Below are 21,875 nucleotides of genomic sequence, written 5' to 3' on the forward strand. Positions count from 1 at the left end.
AGCTCTATAAAGATGAAATGAGATAAGGAACCATATCATCACTGCAGGTTATGAAGGTTCATTTGTGAGGAACATGGAAGTATGAGTTTCCTGTTGATAATAATAACAATAATTAACATTGAGTACTTTTTTATGACTAAATTCTCTTCCATGAGCCTTCAATGAGGAATCCAGTGAATTTTCACAGCCATTCTATGAAGGAGGTTCTATTGTTATCCAACCTTTTTTTGAAGATGAGAAATTAAAGTATGAAAAAATTCCCCAAACCTAACTAAAAAGTGGGGCAAAGGTGGGGTTTCAGTCGCAGGCAGTCCAACTCCAGAGCCTGCACTTTAACCACTGAATACAGTGCCTCTCAAGAAGGTGACACAGACAGAGACAAAACTTCCAAATACTTCTCTAAATTTTCCCAAGATTGGAAGAGGGAGCTGAATGGGAAGGATTGGCAAGGAATGCAACGTCAACTACTCCCCCCGTTGGAAACCCTATGATCTGGACATCTATGAAGATGCAGTCCAAACCACCAGCTTACGAGCTAATGCAGAGGCCTAGGAGGAGCTAGTCTCCACAGCTGGACCGTTCTGAGAACTGACGTATGCTGTTGGGTAACTAAGACAGGTTACTGCCCATCTCACATGTCTAAAGGTGGACCAGGTAACAAACACCAAGACATAGTAATTGTCAGTACTTCTACTTAAAGAGATCAATTATTTTCTTATGAGAGTAAAGGCCAATTAACATCTGGGTGATGGAGATATAATGTATGTATATGTTAACACACTTGGTTTTTTTTTAAAAAAAAAAGACTAGTCAGACATGCACCCCAATGTTCACAGCAGCATTATTTGCAACTGCCAAGATATGGAAGCAACCTAAGTGCCCACTGACAGATAAATAAAGAAGATGTGGTACATATATACAATAGAATACTACTCAGCTACAGAAAAGAACAAACTTTTGGCACTGGCAGCAACATGCATGGACTTGGAGGGCATTACGATAAGTGAAATCTCAGACAAAGAAAGACAAATATTGTATGATATTATCACTTATATGTGGAACCTAAAAAACACAACAGGGCTTTCCTTGGTGGCGCAGTGGTTAAGAATCCGCCTGCCGATGCAGGAGACACGGGTTCGAGCCCTAGTCTGGGAAGATCCCACGTGCCACAGAGCGACTAAGCCTGTGCGCCATGACTACTGAGCCCGTGCTCTAGAGCCCGCGAGCCGCAACTACTGAGCCCGCATGCTGCAACTAGTGAAGCCCGAGCACCTAGAGCCCGTGCTCCACAACAAGAGAAGCCACCACAACGAGAAGCCCGCGCACTGCAATGAAGAGTAGCCCCCCCGCTAGCCACAACTAGAGAAAGCCCGCGCACAGCAACGAAGACCCAACACAGTCAAAAATAAATTAAATAAATAAATAAATAAAACCACAACAAACTAGTAAATATAATAAAAGAGAAGCAGACTCACAGATACAGAGAACTAACTAGTGGTTACCAGTGTGTGTGGGAGCAATATAGGGGTGGAGGAGTGGGAGATACAAACTACTGGGTGTAAGACAGGGTCAGGAATGTATTGTACAACACGGGGAATATAGCCAGTATTTTGTAATAACTGGAAATAGAAAGTAATCATGAAACACTGTATAAAAAAAATTTTAGGGGCTTCCCTGGTGGCGCAGTGGTTGAGAGTCCGCCTGCCAATGCAGGGGACACGGGTTCGTGCCCCGGTCCGGGAAGATCCCACATGCCGCGGTGCGGCTGGGCCCATGAGCCATGGCCGCTGAGCCTGTGCGTCCAGAGCCTGTGCTCCACAACAGGAGAGGCCACAACAGTGAGAGGCCCGCGTACCGCAAAAAAAAAAAAAAAAATTTAAATTAAAAAATAGAAAATAAATTTTGAAGAAGACCAATCCACACAGCACAAGTGAGTCTACTCTGGCCCATCCAAGTTCAGCTCTGCTAGCTTCAGGCAGCCATGTAATTGTCTACTCTTCCCAGACTGGGCCAATTTTCAACAGCTGTGTTAATAGCCCAATATTTCCTGATAAACACAGCTGAGTTCAGCAGCTGGCCCTCCATGGAATGCATGCAGGTGCACAGCATAATAAGTAGAACACCTCCCACAGTTAGATCAATGTGTGTGTCTGGATTTCATAAAAAGTGGGTAGGATAAGAATGGGCACAGATGTACATATAAAGTCAGCTGAGCTGCCACAGAGCCCTGAAAAGTAGTGAGAGAACCAACTCCAAAGAGTATTGCTAAATTATAGCATGCCTGGGAACCAATGAACTCAGAGAGCACCAAGTGCTTCCTTTTGGTGAACGGTATGAAAGAAAGGTGCCAGTCCAAACGTAGAACAACATCTTTTGCCAGATCCCTTTGAATGCCATGAAGGGGCATGATAAATGCGTAAGAATTTTACAGAGCTCAAACATACTATAAAATTTTCTGGCCCAATTCATTACCTGTCTTCACAGAACTGAAGCAGTCCCGCCTCAGGGTAAACAATGTGCTCTTCAGAATCACAAAAAAGAGCTCCCCGGATCCACAGACAGGTATCAGAAGATCCATAAACACCCCCAGTTGGCATGCCTATTAACTGGCATGCATATATTCTGGGGGAAAGGATTCAGAGTGTTCATCAGAGACTTATGCAAAAGCTACATCACTGTATTCTCCCGTGTGTTCTCAAACAGGCCTTATCAAGGTTTCTACCCTCGACTGCACAACAGGCTGTAAGTCTTCGGGTATGCTTGACCAAAGGTGACTTGGGAGCTCACAGCTATCAACCAGTCCCTCCTCAATCAAGTTCGAGAGTGTGAAAGTGTGTGTGCGGGACACCCTAGTCCATTCACTTTCTCACCCTCCTAAGAAACTTGTTTTAATTTTTTCTTTTGGCCATGCCACAAGGCTTATGGAATTTTAGTTCCCCAGCCAGGAATCAAACCCAGGCCCTCAGCAGTGAGAGCGCAGAGTCCTAACCACTGGACTGCCAGGGAATCCCCATAAACTTGTTTTCCATCTCCTTTCTTTTTCAGCCAAATGTCTTACTTTTTATTTGACTGAAAAAACTGAAGTTATCGGAAGAAAAGTTCCACAAATTCTCATGTCCTCGTCTACCCACCTTTGGGCATTGACACTCAAATACTCTCTCTTCCCACCCGTTATTGTGGGTGAACTATTTGTGCTCCTACCTCAAGCAAGTATTCCATCTTGAGCATAAGATTCCATCCTTTCTCAAGGATATCACTCAAATTTCTTTCCTTTCTCACAGAGCATCACTTTCTCCTCTCTTTTGGATCATTTCCATTAGCATACAAACAAGCTGTTATTTCTCTCATCCTAAAACACACACACACACACACACACACACACACACCCCTTCTCTTGTCCCCATTTCTCCATTTTCATGTTTCCAAGGAGTCTAACCTGGGACTTCCCCAGTGGCGCAGTGGGTAAGACTCCAAGCTCCCAAGGCAGGGGGCCTGGGTTCGATCCCTGGTCAGGGAACTAGATCCCACATGCATGCCACAACTAAGAGTTCACATGCCACAACTAAGGAGCTTGTAAGCCACAACTAAGGAGTCCACAAGCTACAACTAAGACCTGGTGCAACCAAATAAATAAATAAATGGCTTTTAAAAAAACAAAGAGCCTAACCTGTGGCAATGTCCAAAATTAAATTTCTGGTGTTTACTGCCAAAATACTCTCCCCTCCATCTTCCTCATTTCAACTGATGATAGCTGCATCCAGTTTATCCAGCTAAAAACTATTGAATCATCTTAAACTCCTGTCTCTTATACCCACGTCTAATATGTCAGAGAATCTCGCAACTGATTCCTAGTTATCATTCAAAGTCCAGATTAGGCTCCTATACCTCTTCCTGAAACTACCTGGGATATTTCTGACTTCACAGAGCTCTCTCTTTTTCTACATATCTCTACCAGCACTTCCACTGTATACTCTAATGCTTGTGAATATTATCTTCTGGGATTCATTACAAATATGAACTATAGCTCAGACCCCTCCACAGCACTGAACACACTAGTGCATATTTAGTAAGGGCTCCACAAACTTCATTCTGAGCGAATGATATTTCTGCAAAGATTCCAACAAAATCAGTACAGCAAACAATACTTACTTCCATTAGTTAGTTGTGAAATAGTCAGGTTTCCTAAATTTCCTGCATTTGCAAAGCTATCCGTCATGTCTCCAAAAACCAGCATCGTGAGGGGGAGTCCGGCTCCGTGGATGATGGCGGCCACAGTCCCCAACACCATATACAACTTATCAAGCCAATTCGAATAGCGAAACTAAAAAATGAGAAAACACAGAGAAGAGGAACAATTAGCACAATTTCATGGATGATTAGCTCTACTTTCCAAATATATCTGAAATCTAAACAGTTCTCAGACTACTACTGCGACCACGTTGGTCTGATAACCTAATTAGAAATAGGCATTTGGGACTTCCCTGGTGGCACAGTGGTTAAGAATCCGCCTGCCAATGCAGGGGACACGGGTTCAAGCCCTGGTCCGGGAAGATCCCACATGCCACGGAGCGACTAAGCCTGTGCGCCACAACTACTGAGCCTGCGTGCCACAACTACTGAAGCCCACACGCCTAGAGCCCATGCTCTGCAACAAGAGAAGCCACTGCAATGAGAAGCCTATGCACTGCAACAAAGAGTAGCCCCCGCTCGCCGCAACTAGAGAAAAGCCCACGCACAGCAATGAAGACCCAATGCAGCCAAAAATAAATAAATAAATAGATAAATAAATAAAAATAAATGTATTGAGGTAATTTAAAAAAAGAAAAGAAAAGAAATAGGCATTTGTTTCTTTTTTTGAGTTCTGACCTTCTTCTTTATATTGGACTCAGTCTGTCTTCTTTTTTAAATTGAAGTTTAGTTGATTTATAATATATTAGTTTCAGGTGTGCAACAGTGCTTCAACAATTTTATGGATTATACTCTATTTAAACTTATTATAAAATATTGGCTATATTCCCTGTGTTTGTACAATACATCCTTGTAGCTTACTTATTTTATACACAGTAGTTTGTACCTCTTTAATCCCCTACCCCTATCTCGTCCCTCCTACCTTCCCTCTCCCCACTGATAACACCAGTTTGATTTCTGTATCTGTGAGTCGGTTTTTGGTTTGGTATATTTATTTGTTGTATATTTTAGAGTCCACATGTAAGTGATAACATCCAGTATCTGTCTTTCTCAGGTCTGACTTATTTCACTAAGCATAGTACACTCTAGATCCATCCATGTTGTTGCAAATGGCAGAACTTCATTCTTTTTTATGACTGAGTAGTATTCCACTGTGTGTGTGTGTGTGTGTGTGTGTGTGTGTGTGTACCACATCTTTATCCATCCATCTGTTGACGGACACTTAGTTTGCTTCCATATCTTGGCAATTGTAAATAATGTTATTAAGAATACTGGGATGCATATATCTTTTCAAATTAGTGTTTTTCTTTTCTTTGGATCTATACCCAATAGTGGAATTACTGAATCATATGGTGGTTCTATTTGTAGTTTTTCGAGGAACCTCCATACTGTTTTCCATAGTGGCTGCACCAATTTACAGCCATACCACCTTGAACATGCCAGATTTCATCTGCCTTCTTCTCTTACATATGCGGGTTTCATGAGAAGCATAGGACATTCTGGGAAATTACAAAAATCTATAATGACACAATAACAGAAAGGCAGCATTTGTGACTCTGATTTCCAAGAATGGAAGCGACTTTTCAGCTCAAGATTTTTCAACCCAGAAAAATCACCATTGAGGAAACATGTGTTGTGGCTTTAAAAAAGTGGCTTGGGTCAAAGATCTGCTGCCTAACAGCATTAGCACAAATGTGAAATGATGTTAATGTAATTAGGTCTCCATAGTAAGAAGGAAGAGGAAAGGAATGAGTTAGATGCATGCTTCCCAGAGACCAGTACAGATGTGCATAATCTCTTTAACTGCAGGCAAATTGAAAGAAAGAAGAGAGGGAAGGAAGGGGGGGGCGGGAGGAAGGAAGGAAGGAAAGAAAGAAGGATTTGTAATCAAATGAGCTTAAATTAATGACGTATTTTCCATAATCTAAAAACATCCTATTTACAAATTAAAACCTTTAAGGGAGAACATGTTTTGCCTTTTTGTCGTATTTCATTGAAACACAGGCTAAATTTTGCCACTATTTACTTTGTCTTAACTAAGCATTCATCCGCCTAAGGAAAGAAAAAAAAGGAGTTAGAGATGAGCAGAAACCATTTAGTATCTAGTATCTTCTATCAGAGACTATAAAATGGACAAAGTATCAAATTCCTCAGTAGAGGAAGAGAAGATGGTTGATACACAAGGATTTCCCCTCATCACCAACCCCAAGGACATTTTACCTCGAAAACTAACACTGGCTATTATAATAAAAGCAAGCAGGCCATGAATATAAATATTTACTAAATGCCTACTCAATGACCGAAAAAAGCCAGAAATAAATACCAAAGTTACAACTCCTGCTTCCAGAGTGTTTAAAGGATGGAGGCAAAGCAAAAAAAGTATATTCAATATCTATTCTGCATGCCTTGACAGCATGGTATATACAGTGTAGGGCAGATACAAAACTGAGCGAATGGGTCGTTGCCTCCTTTGTGGAAAAGCTTCATAGAGGTGATGCTTCCTCCCAGCTTTAGCAGTTTAGCAAGGGCTTAAAAGCAAGGAGGAAGGCATTCCAACCAGAAAGGACGCTAAGTTGAGGCAAGAACGATCACAGTGTGCCCAGAGAAGACTGGGGTCTCCCAAGCTTGGGGTGCGAGGTATAGAAGCAGCACGAAGAAGCTAACTGACCAAGAAGGACCCTTCACTGAGACAAGGCAAACCAGAATCGGCAAAGATATGGGGGAAGGGGACAGAGAAGGGGCAGAGAAATCTCATTTGGTCCTGTTTCATGCCCATCCAGGCATACGAGGAGAAAATTCAGTTTGAGGAGTACTTTTGTGACACTAGCGTATGTAGCAGAAGTCATGGGCGTGGACAAGATCATCTAGCAAGAAATAATGAGTGGGATTAAGAACAATTTGGAGGGGCTTCCATGGTGGCGCAGTGGTTGAGAGTCCGCCTGCCGATGCAGGGGACATGCGTTCGTGCCCCGGTCCGGGAAGATCCCACATGCCGCGGAGCGGCTGGGCCCGTGAGCCATGGCCGCTGAGCCTGCGCGTCCGGAGCCTGTGCTCCGCAACGGGAGAGGCCACAATGGGGAGAGGCCCGCGTATCGCAAAAAAAAAAAAAAAAGATATTTATTAAGCACCAAATACGGATCAAGCTTGGTTCTAGGTACTGGCACAAGTACCTAGTAAGACAAGCTTTATGAGGACAGGTAGCTTGAGTAAGACAAGCTACCTGTCCTCATAAAACTTACATTACATTTTACTAGTATGCAAACAGTACAAGAGGGAATAGACACATTCAACATTCATTCAATATCTAAGTACCTATTAAAGTTCCAGGCACGGTTCTCGGCACTTGGAGCACAGCAAGGAAGGAATCACACAAAACCACCTGCCCTCATGGAGCTTAGATTCAGAAAGAAGACAAACGTAAACAAGAAATCAGACAGTGGTTAAGTACTCAGAAGACATATCACACAGGGTGGTGTGCCACAGTGACAGGAAGCACCAGTGGGCTCAGACTGGCTGGGCAGGGAAAGTCTCTATGAAAAGGCAACATCTGAGCTCAGTCCTCAGTGACAGGAAGGAAAAAGTCATGTGATAATCTACGGACAGAGGTTCCAGGCAGAAAGAACAAATGCAAAGGTCCTGGGATGAATACAAGCTCAGAGGGTTTCAAGGACCAAACACAATTACCACTGTGGCAAGAAGAGGGTGAAGGAGATCTGCCTGCCGTGAAATCAGAGGTGAGACAGAGGTCAGATTATGGAGGGTATTGTATAGCCAGAGGAGGAAGTTTGGTTTTACTGTCAACTTCCCATCTAAGCGTAAAGGAAAGGCATTCAAGGGTTTGAAGGATGGAACGGAGGTGATCTGATGTGGCTATTGTGGGTAGAATAAGTTTTAGAAGCGCAAACATGGAGGAGGGCAACTAGGAGGTAAGACAGTGGTTGAGAGAGTGAAGTCTTGACCAGGTATAGGAGGGCAGAAAAATGCTCCGGCTTCCAAGCACGTGCACGTCCTATCCCCAGGGACCTGTGAATGTGTCCTCACGTGGCAAAAATGACTCTGCAGACATGAAGGATACTGAGATGAGCAAACTATCCTGGATTACCCAAGTGGGCCCAATGTCATCATAAGGGTCCTTATCAGAGGGAGCCAGGGGGATCAGAGTCAGTAGTAGGAGAAATGCTAAGCAAGAGGGTGGAGTGAAGCAAGGAAGGGGCCACGAGTCCAAGAAGGCAGGAAGCCTGTGGAAGCTGAACAAGGAAGGAAATAGATTCTCTCTTAGAGCCTCCGGAAGAATCCAGCCCTGCTGGCACCTTGACTAGCCCAGTGAGACTTTGGGCCCCAGAACTATAAGACAATACATTTGTGTTGTTTTAAGCCACTAAGTTAGCGGTATTTTGTTCCGACAGCAATAGAAAATGAATACGCAATGTCGAAAAATGGATAATAAGGAACAATGGCCAAGCAAGAAGGATCACAAGCGGGGGTGGAAGACATCCATTTGAGTTTACAGCGTTAGAGGTGGGAGTCCACCCGGATGATAAACCAAAGGTCTTTGTCCACAGTGTCATTTACTAAAGGAAGGAAGGGATGAAGGTTGTTGGAACTGAAGAGGTCAAAGAATGTGGAGCTTAGGAGGCATTAATAAGGTTACCAAAATAGAAGAATGATGAGAGCATAGGCGAACGAAGTAGAAGCAATCAAACGACAAGGTCCTCAATGGAGAAGCAAAAGTAACTAGAAATCAGTAGAGGGTATCACTGAAAATGGATAGAAGATATTATAACTGTCCAGAACCAAACTCAAACAGGGATGGAGTTTTGCATGAAAACAATTTGGAAGCAGTCACGTGAAACTAGAGAGCTGCCAACACTATCACTGGCCCCTGGGATTAGGGGTTGAGAACTCTAAATTCACAGGCAAAGATGACACAAGAAAAGAACCGAAGAACTGGGAGGAAAATGAGCAGACTGTGGCATCACAGATGCAAACAGAGGAATGAATACGGTACACAGGGTCAGGTGCTACTTAAAGGTCGGGACAGACTGTCCACTGCATTTGGTGAGTGTTGGAGAAGCCAAATTATAATACGTTAAGAAGTGATTTGGAGAGAGAGCAAAGGCAGCTCCTATTTGTGAAGCTAGAGGAGATGGCTTTAAGGAGGGCATTAGTGACATTAAAGACAGGTGACCTGTAAATACCAATTGGAAAGATCCAGTTCAGAGGGAGAGACTGAGGATACAGAAGAGAAAGGATAGTAATAATAATAACGTAAGGTCCTTGAGAAGGCAGAGGATATAGAAGCCAAAATACAGTGTTCAAGTGGGTGATTAGATTTAAGAACCAAATGCTTCCTGTTACAATAGGAGGGAAGGAAGAAGCAACTGATCCAGGTACAGGTATGTTTGTTAGACTGGGAGAGAAGAGCTGAGGAACTTCTTTCAGGTGGCTTCCATTTGGTTTGTGAAATAAAAAAAGAGGTCATCCACCAAGAGTTGGGGTTAGGTGGGGAGAAGTGGGAAATCTGAATAGAGTTTTAACATACTCAGCGAGAAGAGAAGGAATAGGGTTGCTGTGTGGGATACAGCCTATCGTGAGATTTTTCTCCAGCACCAATCAGACGTCGGGGTTCAGGCACCAAGAAAGCAGATGGCTGATTTTGCCTGGGCTGGGCATGACAAGTGACAGGTGAAAGGAAGTTTATAGTTCGGGCAAGAGTATCACTAAAGTGATGACCATTGCTCTAAACTGATAAGAAAGGGAATGGGGGCTTCCCTGGTGGCGCAGTGGTTGAGAGTCCGCCTGCCGATGCAGGGACACAGGTTTGTGCCCCGGTCCGGGAAGATCCCACGTGCCGCGGAGCGGCTGGGCCCGTGAGCCATGGCCGCTGAGCCTGCACTCCGCAGCGGGAGAGGCCACAACAGTGAGGGGCCCGCGTACCAAAAAAAAAAAAAAAAGAAAGAAAGGGAATGGAAACAGGAAGGGGCTGATTGGGAAACTGATGGGTCAGGGGACTCAAGGTCCAAGGAAAACAGTAAGCAGATTGAAGAGAGAGGAGATGGCTGGCTAATTCAGTCTGGCTGCTTCAAAATGGTACTTTGGAGGTAGAACAGTTTCAAGCAACAGCAAAGTGCAGGATGTGAGAGGGTGGCTGGAATAAAGGGGAGGGAAAAATTACTGCCGCTGTGAAGGTCAAAGAGTGGTTATCCTTATAACACCATAGAAGTCACCCAAGATAGTAGGAGTATCACGGGTGGAGAGGGAGACACTGAACAAGGTGGTAAAGTCTCCAGTGAAGAATGACCAAGTGGCCGGAAAACAACAGCATCAACAAAGAACCCTTCAATTCCAGAGAAATAAAATGTTAACCAACCATATACTATCATAAAGGATTAACGTTGTTAAAAGCTCTGGACGTAGAGTAAGCAGATCTTGGCAAAATTCTGGGCCTTTCCCCTTACTAGCTATGTGACTGTGTGACTGAATACATTGCTTAAACCTCTCTTGAGTCTGTTTCATCATCTGGACCATCAGAATAACACAAGTTCCTACATCACAGGGTCACTGTGAGGATGAAGTTAAATAATACACATGGGTGCTTAACAGATGCCTGGCACAGAGGAAGCACTTAACATTGCCACCTATTCTCTATTTAGAAAAAAAATTAATGTTTCAATAAGATACATAAAGTGGAAAGATCAGAGCTGAATCTGTAACAAGGGTGTTTAACCTTTAAGGAGCGCTTTGTGTAAGACGTGTAGCCCAACTTGTATCGCTCCCGCCCCAATTTCCAGTTGTCCCGTTTCCTCACTTGTTTTAGATTTTATTTTGTATTTCTGTAAACGTTGAAACAAAGCCTGACAGAAATAAAATAAAGGCCAGTAGAAAAATCTGAATCTATTCCTTACCTCTTTTTCATCATTTTCTCAAGACTGCCAAAAAGTCTTCTACTAGAAAAAAGTTAACAGGGATGGCGTACAGAAAACAGTGAACGCTGCAAGCCTGAGACTGCATTCAAGGTTAGCCCTTGGCTGGCATCTAGAATTTGGATTTTGGGGAGAGTAACCATCACCCTAACTGACAAAAGTGGCCAAACTATTTGTACAAACAATGTGCTTTATGCTGAAGGTCTGCCTTCCTTCTGCGAGTCTGGAATTTTGGTACACGCTGCGCCTATGTGATCAGCCCCCAGTCAAAAACCCTTGGGCACTGAGTCTCTAATGAGCTCTCCTGACAGACAGCATTTCACACGTGTTGTCACAGCTCATTGCTGGGGGAATAAAGTTGACTCCATTGGGACAAGACATTGGGGGCTTCTCTTGGACCTCTCCCTCTTTCCTTTGCCCATTGCCGATTTTGCTGTAAATCTTAGCCACGAGTATGGCAATATGCCGAGTCCTGTGAGTCCTCCAAGTGAATCATCAAACCTGGGGTTCTTGGAAACCCCCAACACATATCAGTTTTTGTCTTAGCTGGAAATTTTTATGCATCAGCAATGCCAACAGCATCAGCATTTTACTGTTAAATGTTCTTAATATGACCCTGTCTATATGCGTTTTATACACAAGTTCACAGTTAACTATGTCAGCTCTTCAAGAAAAAGGCATGAGAAAGCGCCATTTAAATAGTACAGCTTTTCCTCAAAAGACTTAGAACATATTCCTTCTATGCCATCCTGAGCGCTGTGATTTACAACATGAATTTCCTAGGTCTGAATCTTGGCCCTGCTGAGGATTCCTGGGCAAGTTAGTAAGTCTCACCTCACTTTCTCTATCTGTAAAATTAGAATAATAGTAGTATCTATCTTCAAGGGAGTTGTAAAGATTAAATGCGTTCATATAGGAAGTACTTAGTGCAACACATGGCATAAAGAGCTGTATTTATGTTATAATTATTAGCCTTCAAACTCCAGATGTTTATTCTTTTGTGGGCACAATTGTATTGATAGTATTACTTCTATATATTAGGTCTGTTAAGTTTTCTAAAACATAAGACTGATTTTTTCAATTTAAGTTACTTGTAAAACAAAATTACAAAAGACAGAAATATTTTGGTCTCCAAAGGATAGAACGGAAATTTAGTCTTGGCAATAAACCCTATTTTAACATCAAAGCTTCTTTTAGTACAAGAATATAAGAATGAACTCTAAAACAAATAAAAACTGTCACTTGATTATTCAAGTAGTCCTTCTGAGAATGACCCAAGTGCATAGCCTCATTTCCCCAAAATTCCAAAGAGAGTGGAAACAGACTCAAAGGTGGAACTTCAGCAAGAGCAACTGCAGTGCAGGAAGATGAAGTTCTTATAAGATAACCAGAGTGCTCGGTGTAAAAGGCAACACTTTTTTCCTGCCTATAAGCATTTTCTTGTTCAATTTACTAATATTCATTTTACAAGATGGATTACCCCCCACACACACACACATTTTAAAATTGTCTGGTGTGTTACGCCTGAATTATAAAGTGTGCACTGCAAGACTTAATTGGTTCAGCAGTCTTCCAGGTTCTACTTACACAGTTCACCTACATCTGCATTCTCAGGGGGAAAAAAAAAAAGGATCCAGGTAGAGAGAGACCATCTGATTAAAGAAAAGCTTCTAAGCAGCTACTGTGAAACCAGAAAATAAGATAAAGAATTAATTATATTCCGTGAAACCAGAAAATAAGATAATTAATTATAGTAAGGTTTTCAAATTCCAGATTTTCAGTTATTCAGCACAGAAGAATAATGCCATGTACTAAGTCATAGTAATAAATAATCCATTGCTAACTTCTATTATATGAGTGTCTGGGACTTTGACCGCAAACCTGCCAGGATTACGGCCCTTGTAGACAGGGCACCCCGTTCTTTCTTCGATCCACACTTCACGTGGCTGGTTTCCTCTATCTAGATGGCTGAGACCATCACTGGGAGAAGTGCTTGCATAGGTAACATATCACTGGCGACATAACTAACTAGGAGAATACTGAAATCCAGGCTAGGAAGGGTGAGTCTGGAGGCTCATGGTACACAGCAAGTTATGACTGGCATTCCCCTGAAAACAAACTAAATTAAACGAATTCATTTTACCTCTCCATTAACAAATACAAACAAATGTCTGTCCAAGAAAGTATTATACCAGATGAAATACCTCATTTCTAGATCAGGAGAAGTCAAATTTCCAAAGCACTTTGAATAGTGAATACATTCAAACTCACCACTGCAAAAGTACTGACAGTTGGTTTCTTTTCTTTCTTCTCATCTTTTTTACTGAAAAACCTAGCAATAGAATTACATAAAACTTTAAAAACTATATAAATCTTTAATTACCCAATTAACATAGAGCTTATATTTAATAACAAATAGGACAAAGAAACATGTCTACAATGTTATTAAAAAAACAGGTTATAATACGATCCCATTTATGAAGTTTAAGTATGTTTACATATACCTTAGAAATCTATACATGCGGTTATCACTGGGTGTTGAGATTTCTACCAAAATATTTTCTTCCTTGTGCCTTTGGTATTTCCTAATTTTCTATGGTGAATACACAGAGACACAAGACTTTTGCAATGAGAAAAAATAATACTAAAAAAGGAGAGCTTCCTGTTTTTCTTCTAATTAGAAAATCATTCATGCTCTCCAGAGTTAATCCCCTTAATTATCACCTGAGTAATTCTAGCAGCAGAGAGCTAGTCTATCTACCTGGATATTATCCTTAATCATTCCCTTTACCTAGCGGAGAGGAGCGGCAAACAGATGCAGGGCGTAAATTACCCTGAGAAAGGTAATTAAATCACTTGCCTTGAGTAAATCTAATTCTGAAAAGATGTCTGGAGCCCTAAATGGACCATTAAGGCAATAAACGCAACCTAGAAAACCTGCCACCAAAAAAGATGGTTTGTAAACTGCACAAAAGCGGTCCTCAGGCAGAGACAGGAAGGTCAAGTATTTTGAGCGCAGATTCAAAACTCTGTAACTAGTTTTCTATTCTATGTAACTGCCACCCAGCATGTGAAAGCAAACCAACCAAAACTAGCCTCCGCATCTACATTTTCATATTTATAAAAGAAAGACTATTTCAGGGAAGAATTACATTATTTTTACACAGCTTTTCCAGTTCAAAAAGTAAATGCATCTTTGTTCTTTAGCTAAGCAAAGTCAAAGAGTTGAAGCAACTTCTAAAGAAAAAAGAATCCAGCGTCTACCCCATATTTGGCTTTGGAGTGAGGTTCGAGGAACATAAAAACACACAAAATACACAAACATAACTCTTCAGATTTGATTCCACCCTATTCCCAGTAAAGGTGTGGTTTCAGTATCCCTGGAATCAGGATGAGAGGAAAAAAAATAGTCATACATAATTGAGTTTTAGCTCTAAGCTTTTTATTTATTTTTTCATTCTCTAAAACTGCAGCTACTCTGAAGAATTTATAATGTTCCAGACACTGGCTAAGTAAACACTTCCCATACAGGAGCTCATTTAATCTTAATCTCTGTGAGGCAGGCACATTTTTGTCCTTCCTTTAAAGACAAGAGAACTGCAGGTGAGAAGAGTTAACTAATTTGTCCAAGGTCACACAGCTAGAACAAGGCCAAGATTGAAACTGCAAAGTCTAACTCCCAAACACCAGGCTATCTGGTGCAACCTCAGAATTCTGAGACGCTGCATTGCAAGCAAATGCACATATAAACTGACTCTCACCCCTCCTAGAAGACTCATTTATCCCCATCCGCTCAAACACAGTGCTGACAAATGGCAAAAGTCGCTTATCAAGCCTCATTTTAATAAAGAATCTTAACAAATACAAATATGCCAAATGGTACTACTACCCAAGCATTATACCTATTAGCAAAGCCACGTGCTTCTTTATAATTTCAAATATAGTTTTAAAAAAACTCACAGAAAAAGAAATAAGATTTATGGTTATTAGAGGGGGGAGAGGGGATGAGAGGCAGCTGGTCCAAAGGTACAAACTTCCAGTTATAAAATAAAGAAGTACTGGAGATGTAATGTACAAGAAGATGATTACAGTTAACACTGCTGTATGATATATATATACACATATATATAAAAGTTGAGTAGATCCTAAACGTTCTCATCACAATAAGAAAAAATTTTTCTTTTATCTATATGAGATGATGGACGTTAGCAAAACTTGTTGTGGTAATATTTCACAATATTTATAAGCCAAACCATACGCTATACACTTTAAACTTACATGGTGTTGTAGGTCAATTATATCTCAATAAAACTGCTCAAAACTCAATAGACTATATATATATCTAAATATATAGTTTTATTAAGAACAGATTAAAATCAGTAATGGTGAGCACAATTTACTAAGAGCTACTTAACCAAAAAAAACAATTTCTAGGGCTTCCCTGGTGGCGCAGTGGTTGAGAGTCTGCCTGCCGATGCAGGGGACACGGGTTCGTGCCCTGCTCCGGGAGGATCCCACATGCCGTGGAGCGGCTGGGCCCGTGAGCCATGGCCGCTGAGCCTGCGCGTCCGGAGCCTGTGCTCCACAGCGGGAGAGGCCACAACGGTGAGAGGCCCGCGTCCGGCAAAAAAAAAAAAAAAAAAAAAAAAAAAAAAAAAATTTCTAGTTTGAAAAAAAATGTCTATAGGCCATGATAAGAATCAGCAATAAAATGAAGGCATGTGCAGGCTCAAACGAATCTTTTTTCTGTTTTTCAAAATATGGACTCTATTTTATGTTTTGAAGAATATAAATAAATGTCCCACAAATATTTATTGAACATCTTTTTCAAAAGTGGAGGTATAACTGACATACAACATTGTATTGGTTTCAGGTGTACAAATTGTCTGGTGTGTTACGCCTGAATTATAAAGTGTGCACTGCAAGACTTAACTGGTTCAGCAGTCTTCCAGGTTCTACTTGCACAGTTCACCTACATCTGTATGATCTGTATCAAATCTGAATGACTTGATATTTGCATATATTGTGAAATGATCGCCACAGTTAAGTCTAGTTAACATCTGTCATCATACAGAGTCATAGAATATTTTTCCTTGTGATGAGAACTTTTAAGATTTTCTCTCTTAGCAACTTTCAAATATGCAATATAGTATTATTAACTATAGTTGCCACGCTGTACATTACGTCCCCATGACTTATATTATAACTGGAAACTTGTACCTTTTGACTCCCTTCACCCATTTTGCCCCCCTTTCCTCCACCTCTGGAAACCACCAACCTGTCAAATGTCTATCATTTCCTTCCACATACCCTTAATACTTCTTACTCCAATATCCCTAAGTGTTTGTGTCAAAAATACGTAGTTGTTTAAGATACCAAGTTTAAAAGTCAAGAACAAAACGGGAAATATCTACCTTCCACTCTTTGTAATCTATTTTCTTTTTGTTTATTTGGGAGTTTTTTATTATGCAAGTTTTCAAATAAACAAAAAAAATCTAAAGAACAGTAATAAGACTACCCATAAAAAATTCACCTAGATTCAACAACTGTGAACATTTTGACCATATTTTCTTTATCTGCATAACAAAATATATATTATAACTGTTAAAATTTTGCTGAACTATTTGAAAGTAAGCTGCAAACATCATGGCACGTCATACATTTTCCTACCATGATCACATATAATAAAATTAACAGCAATTTGATACCATCTCATATCCAATCCACATTGAAAATTTCCAAGAATGTTTTCTATAGGTTTTTCCTTTTTTGGAACTGATGTAATAAAGGCTCACACATCACATTTGGTGGTATTGTCTCTTTAGTCTCTCTTTTAAATCTAGAAGTCCTCCTCCCCACCTACCCCCACCAAACATTGACTTTTTATAGGAACAAAAACAGATGTCTTATAAAATGTCCCACATCTTGGATATGGCTGTTTCAGACTTAGTCCAAACTGAGACGTGCAGTAAGTATGAAATACCCAGATTTGAGGACTTAGTATGACAAAGAGAATGTAAACCCTCTTGTTAATAATTCTGTTTACATGTATAAATGATAATATTTTGTATATACTTGGATCCCTAAAATACATTTTCAAAGTTAATTTCACCTGTTTCTTTTTACTTTTTAAATGTTGCTATTAGAAACTTAATAATTACAAATGTGGTTCACATTATATTTCTATTGGACAGCATTAGTCTGGAAGCTTCATTGGATTCACTGAATGATTTGCAAACCTACTTCGTGGTGGTGCTGTGTCACTAAAGTCTATTCCACCATGAGCCAGGCCAGGTCTGATCATTTGGTTAAGGTTCCTAACTGCAAAATCTCTCCACTGGAAAACCACACTTTCCTTTTTCCAATTAAGAATTGTGGCTAATTCTTAGATTCAGCCTTTCTCTGAGTGCTTTAGGATCCATTAACAATCCTTGCCCGAATCAATTGTAACAATGCAGGTTTCAATATGATAGCTGGCATTTTTCTGTAAAGAAGTTTCTCTCTCTCTCTCTCTCTCTACTTGTCTCACCCTTAGTTTTCCTCCTCCTCTCATAATTTTATTAAGAATTCATTTATTCAGTATTTCACAGTCGAGTACAGTCATTATTCTTTTTGACGCTCAAACTGTCCCAGATTCGGCTAGTGGAAGCCCCTTCAAGCCAGCACCTGTGTCCTTTTTGACAACCGCCCTGAACTCCACTAACTGTTTTCAGGTACTACAAAGCTACTCCAGGCTCAGACTCAATTGGTATTAGCCCTTTCTCTATGGGGCGCAGATTCTTTTTGTAATGAACGATATTGAGAAACCAAGATCTGACACTACGTGTGCAATTTGCCACTATTCCTTTCAGTGGACAGAAACTGAACTATTTAAAAAAATGATGAAATCACACTGAAGTTTCTAATTCAAATTTAACATTGTTTTTAAAAAGCTTATTTAATGACCACATTTGTATTCCTTTTCTTTCACACTGAAAAGCTTGGTTTCTAGTAATATTAATATATTTACTAAATTGTTTTATTTTACAATTTATTACTAACAAAAAGCTTATTGAGCAAAATTTTAAATTTCATGTACAGACACTGCACTGTGATCAAAATTCACTTAAGATAGTTATCTTCCCTATGTGGTTACAGTACCAACTCTATATATAATCAGGATAATTTCACACCATTCTAGTAACTTCTTTGGTAGTACACTCCTCTCACAATTTCTTCTACAAGGGTCAGCTATTCATTGCCTTAAAATTAAAAAAATGCTTAAATGCAGTTGTGGCCTTCTGTCCCATCTGCCATGCCACACACATGCAATGTTTATGTGACTGTTTTACCAGAAGGAACGAAGGACCACAAAGCAGAACACAAGAAGCACATGGTTCAGGCTCGTCGGCGACCAACATCACTTGTAAAGCAGGTTATAAAACACCGAAAAGAAAATGAGCACTGGCCTGTATGGGACCAGAAAGCTGAGGTAGAAGCTCACCATGCAAACGCTGTGCTCAACTCAGCCAGCGAACTTCTGCAGCTGCTTGCATTTAAGATAAACAGCAGCAGCAGCAGCAGCAGCTGATCATTTATTTCAGTGCTGAAGGCTAGAAACAAATTTCCCAAATCTCTCAAGCCATGTAAAGTTTGAAAATTAAACAGACTACCTTTTCTTGTCCTTTTTCAAGAAGTTCTCCCCCCCTGCACTTCCACTGCGGCCTTCTTCAAGATCCATCGCGACCTGAGGAGAAACCACAACGGATTAGCCAAACGCAAGATCCGCGGAAGGCAGAGGTGAGGCTGAACTTGAGTCCCGCGCGAGGAACGGAAGGGCGGAGCGCTCGCCCTGATGCTCCAGCCGCTCGCAGGCGCGATGGTCCCCGCAGAAACTTGCCTCCGCGCCCAGCATCCAGCCTCCGCAGGCGAGCAGAGTTGCAGGGGTGCGGCGCAGCCCGGACTTCGCCCGCCTCCACTGCGGCTCTGCCTCCCGGTGGTTCGCCTCGCCGTCCACCAGCCCGCAGGCTCGGAGCCCGGCTTCCGACACCGCGCTGTCTCTGCGGGCTCTGGGCAGCAAACTCCAGGACGCGTGGCTAGCACCGAAAACTAGGGGCTGGGGTGCCCCAGGAGCTCCCCGACTGAGAATAACTCTCACCTCACTTGGTCCCCTTGGACTTGCCAAGTGGAATCTCCCCCTCCCTCTCCTCCGAAGCCCTCTTCCCACAGGGACCCAGCTCAAGAAATTGGACAGCGCACCCTTCCCGCAAACCGTCTCCCTCTAGTCCCCAGCCTCGCGCTTCCCTACCTCGGGCTTTCTCTTGGAACGTCCACTAAGACGTGAATCTTGGAAGAAGAGACTCAGACTCCAGCGGAAAGTCGCGACGGCGGATGCGAGCAACGGCCGCCGCCGCCGAGCCTAAAGGAGCCGCTACGCGAATGCGCACGGGCTTCCGGTGGCTAAGGGAGCGAGGAGGGAGCGCGCAGACCACACCCTAGTGCTCCGCTCCCCAGCCAATCAGCCGGACCCGCTCGGGACCGATCGATTGAACGCAGATTGCTCGGCAAGTTACGAAACTGGTTGGAATTGCTAGAGGAATGTCCTCGCTTCTGTTGCCCCTCAGCAAAAGGACGAGTAGAGGAACGCTTATCAGCTGACTCATCAAGGACTTGCACATTCATAGGGTCCTGTCTGTACAATTCCAAACAAGTCTTCATATCCACCGAAGTATGTGTAGATAGATAGATATAAATGTGAATATACAATTCGCTCCTGGTGGCTCGAGTAGATACTACTGCCCATTCTGTAGTTAAAACGAGTTAAAATTCCCTTCCAAGCAGCACCTTTAAAAAGGCCAGGTGAAATTTTTCTGCAGGTCTTTCTTCAGTATGTTAGACAGTTTCTAAGGTGTATCTGTTCATGTTTTATTTGAAGAGAAATAGAAAGAAGTAGGAAGACTTTTTTAAAAAATCATGTAAGTCGAAACGGACATTTCAGGGTGGAAATGTAATTAAAAGAATGTAATCTTTTCGGATTGTAGCCATCAGGGGAATGCCCATGTTTTTCTCAAGGCGTTTTAAAACTCTTATATTTTAATTCGGATTCTTAAAGTTTCGTGTATTTTAGCATATTACGTTAGTGGTAATTTAATTCCATATTTACTGTTACCATTTACAGTTTTTTTCTGGTCCTCTCTTTTCCTCAAGTTGTTGAAAAGTGTAATCTTCACAATTCAAATTCATAAAGCAGCGTTAACTCACATCGGAGCTTTACATACTTATCAACCCAGGGGAAATGGATGTTGTAACTTTTTGTCTGCGGTCTCCAAGTTACAGGAGTTACTCTCAGCTCGCTGCAAAAGTGTAAAAGAAGAAAATCCCTTTATTTTTTACTGCATAGTGTATTTTCCGCACTTTAAGTAACTCATACTTCAAAGCCATAATTTTCTTTCTATCCTTTATTCTAGATTTTCCTTGCCTTGATTTTTTTTTCTTAGCCATGCGATAAGGTTTCTTTCTTTACCAACTGTTAATTAGACCCTCTAACAAGCCACTCATTTTCTCTGTGTTCTAATTGTATATGTATGTGTACAGCATTGGCCCAACTATTTAAAGGTGTAACACTAACCCTGTGTTCCACCTGGGGCAAATGTATGAAGAGTTCCTCTTTCTCCCACGTGTTTTTAATCTGATTCATGCCTCTGCTCTTTGTTTCCAGTTCTGTTTTACCTTGTCCCACCTTTAGTTTATGTGATCTTGTTATATATTTTGTACCCTTGAAAATAAATGCCCCCTAAATCCTCCCTAAAACAATGCAGGATTTTTTTTTAAATTCAAGTATAGTTGATTTACAATGTTGTGTTAGTTTCAGGTGTACAGTAAAGTGATTCCGTTACAGTTACATATATATATTCTTTTTCAGATTCTTTTCCATTATAGGTTATTACAAGATGTAGAATATACCTCCCTGTGCTATACAGTAGGTCTTCATTGTTTAGTTTATATATAACAGTGTGTATATTAATCCCAAACTCCTAGTTTATCTCTCCCCCCTTCCCCCTTGGTAACTATAAGTTTGTTTTCTATGTCTGTGAGTCTATTTCTGTTTTGTAAATAAGTTCACTTGTATCATTTTTTTAGACTCTACATAAAAGTGATATGACATTTGTCTTTGTCTGACTTACTTCACTTAGTATGATAATCTCTAGGTCCATCCATGTTGCTGCAAATGGCATTATTTCATTGTTTTTTTTATGGCTAACAGGATTTTTTTTAAGTATTACGTATATTATGCTGATTGCACTATTTCTACAGGCTTGAGCTTCAAGTGAAAATCTCTATCAAGGACATACATAGTTTAAGGATCATAATAGCCCAGAGAATTTTTAGTAAAGCTCTGTCTTTCTACTATATATAGATGTTATGTATATATTCTAGTTGCTTTGCTCCACCGACATGAAGATATGGACATAAAATACAATGGACCTAAAACAGTGGACAGTTCTAGCTTCTCCCAAGCCATAGGCCTGGACTTTAAAGACTTTGACTCCTGTCTCACATTACTGCCAGCCACTCCTGGTAATATCAAACAGCTGGACTAGGCACGTCCTCTATGAGCCTCATTAATTTCAGGTGAAACCCCTTAGAAAGCAGCCCCTTTGCAAGTCTTGACTCACACACCTTCACACAAGCAGCTATTTTTCCTTTTTGAAGTGTGCTTCCCCATAATTCTGTACCTTCCTGCCCTCCACTGGCAAGTAATCCTTTCACCAACTTGTCTGTACT

At 41.3% G+C, this 21,875-nt stretch overlaps 1 protein-coding gene across 5 annotated transcripts in view; it reads right to left on the reverse strand.

The window, feature by feature from the left end:
- ABCB1 (ATP binding cassette subfamily B member 1) overlaps window positions 1–19,360 on the reverse strand; it is a 102,031-nt gene extending 82,671 nt beyond the window's left edge. The window contains exons 1-4 of one of the 5 annotated variants that reach the window (XM_073809619.1): window positions 18,991–19,347; window positions 18,764–18,837; window positions 13,383–13,443; window positions 4,150–4,321 (exon numbers count right to left, since the gene is read on the reverse strand). In XM_073809619.1, the coding sequence (XP_073665720.1) occupies window positions 4,150–4,321; window positions 13,383–13,443; window positions 18,764–18,837; window positions 18,991–19,005 (322 nt within the window). In that variant the 5' untranslated portion in view covers window positions 19,006–19,347. Of the gene's footprint in view, window positions 1–4,149; window positions 4,322–13,382; window positions 13,444–18,763; window positions 18,838–18,990 lie in introns of all 5 variants that reach the window. The other 4 variants (XM_073809618.1, XM_073809620.1, XM_073809621.1 and 1 more) reach the window with 4 other exon arrangements.
- Between the last annotated feature and the right edge of the window lie 2,515 nt (window positions 19,361–21,875).

This window comes from Tursiops truncatus, chromosome 9, assembly GCF_011762595.2.
Source record: "Tursiops truncatus isolate mTurTru1 chromosome 9, mTurTru1.mat.Y, whole genome shotgun sequence".
Lineage (NCBI taxonomy): Eukaryota > Metazoa > Chordata > Mammalia > Artiodactyla > Delphinidae > Tursiops > Tursiops truncatus.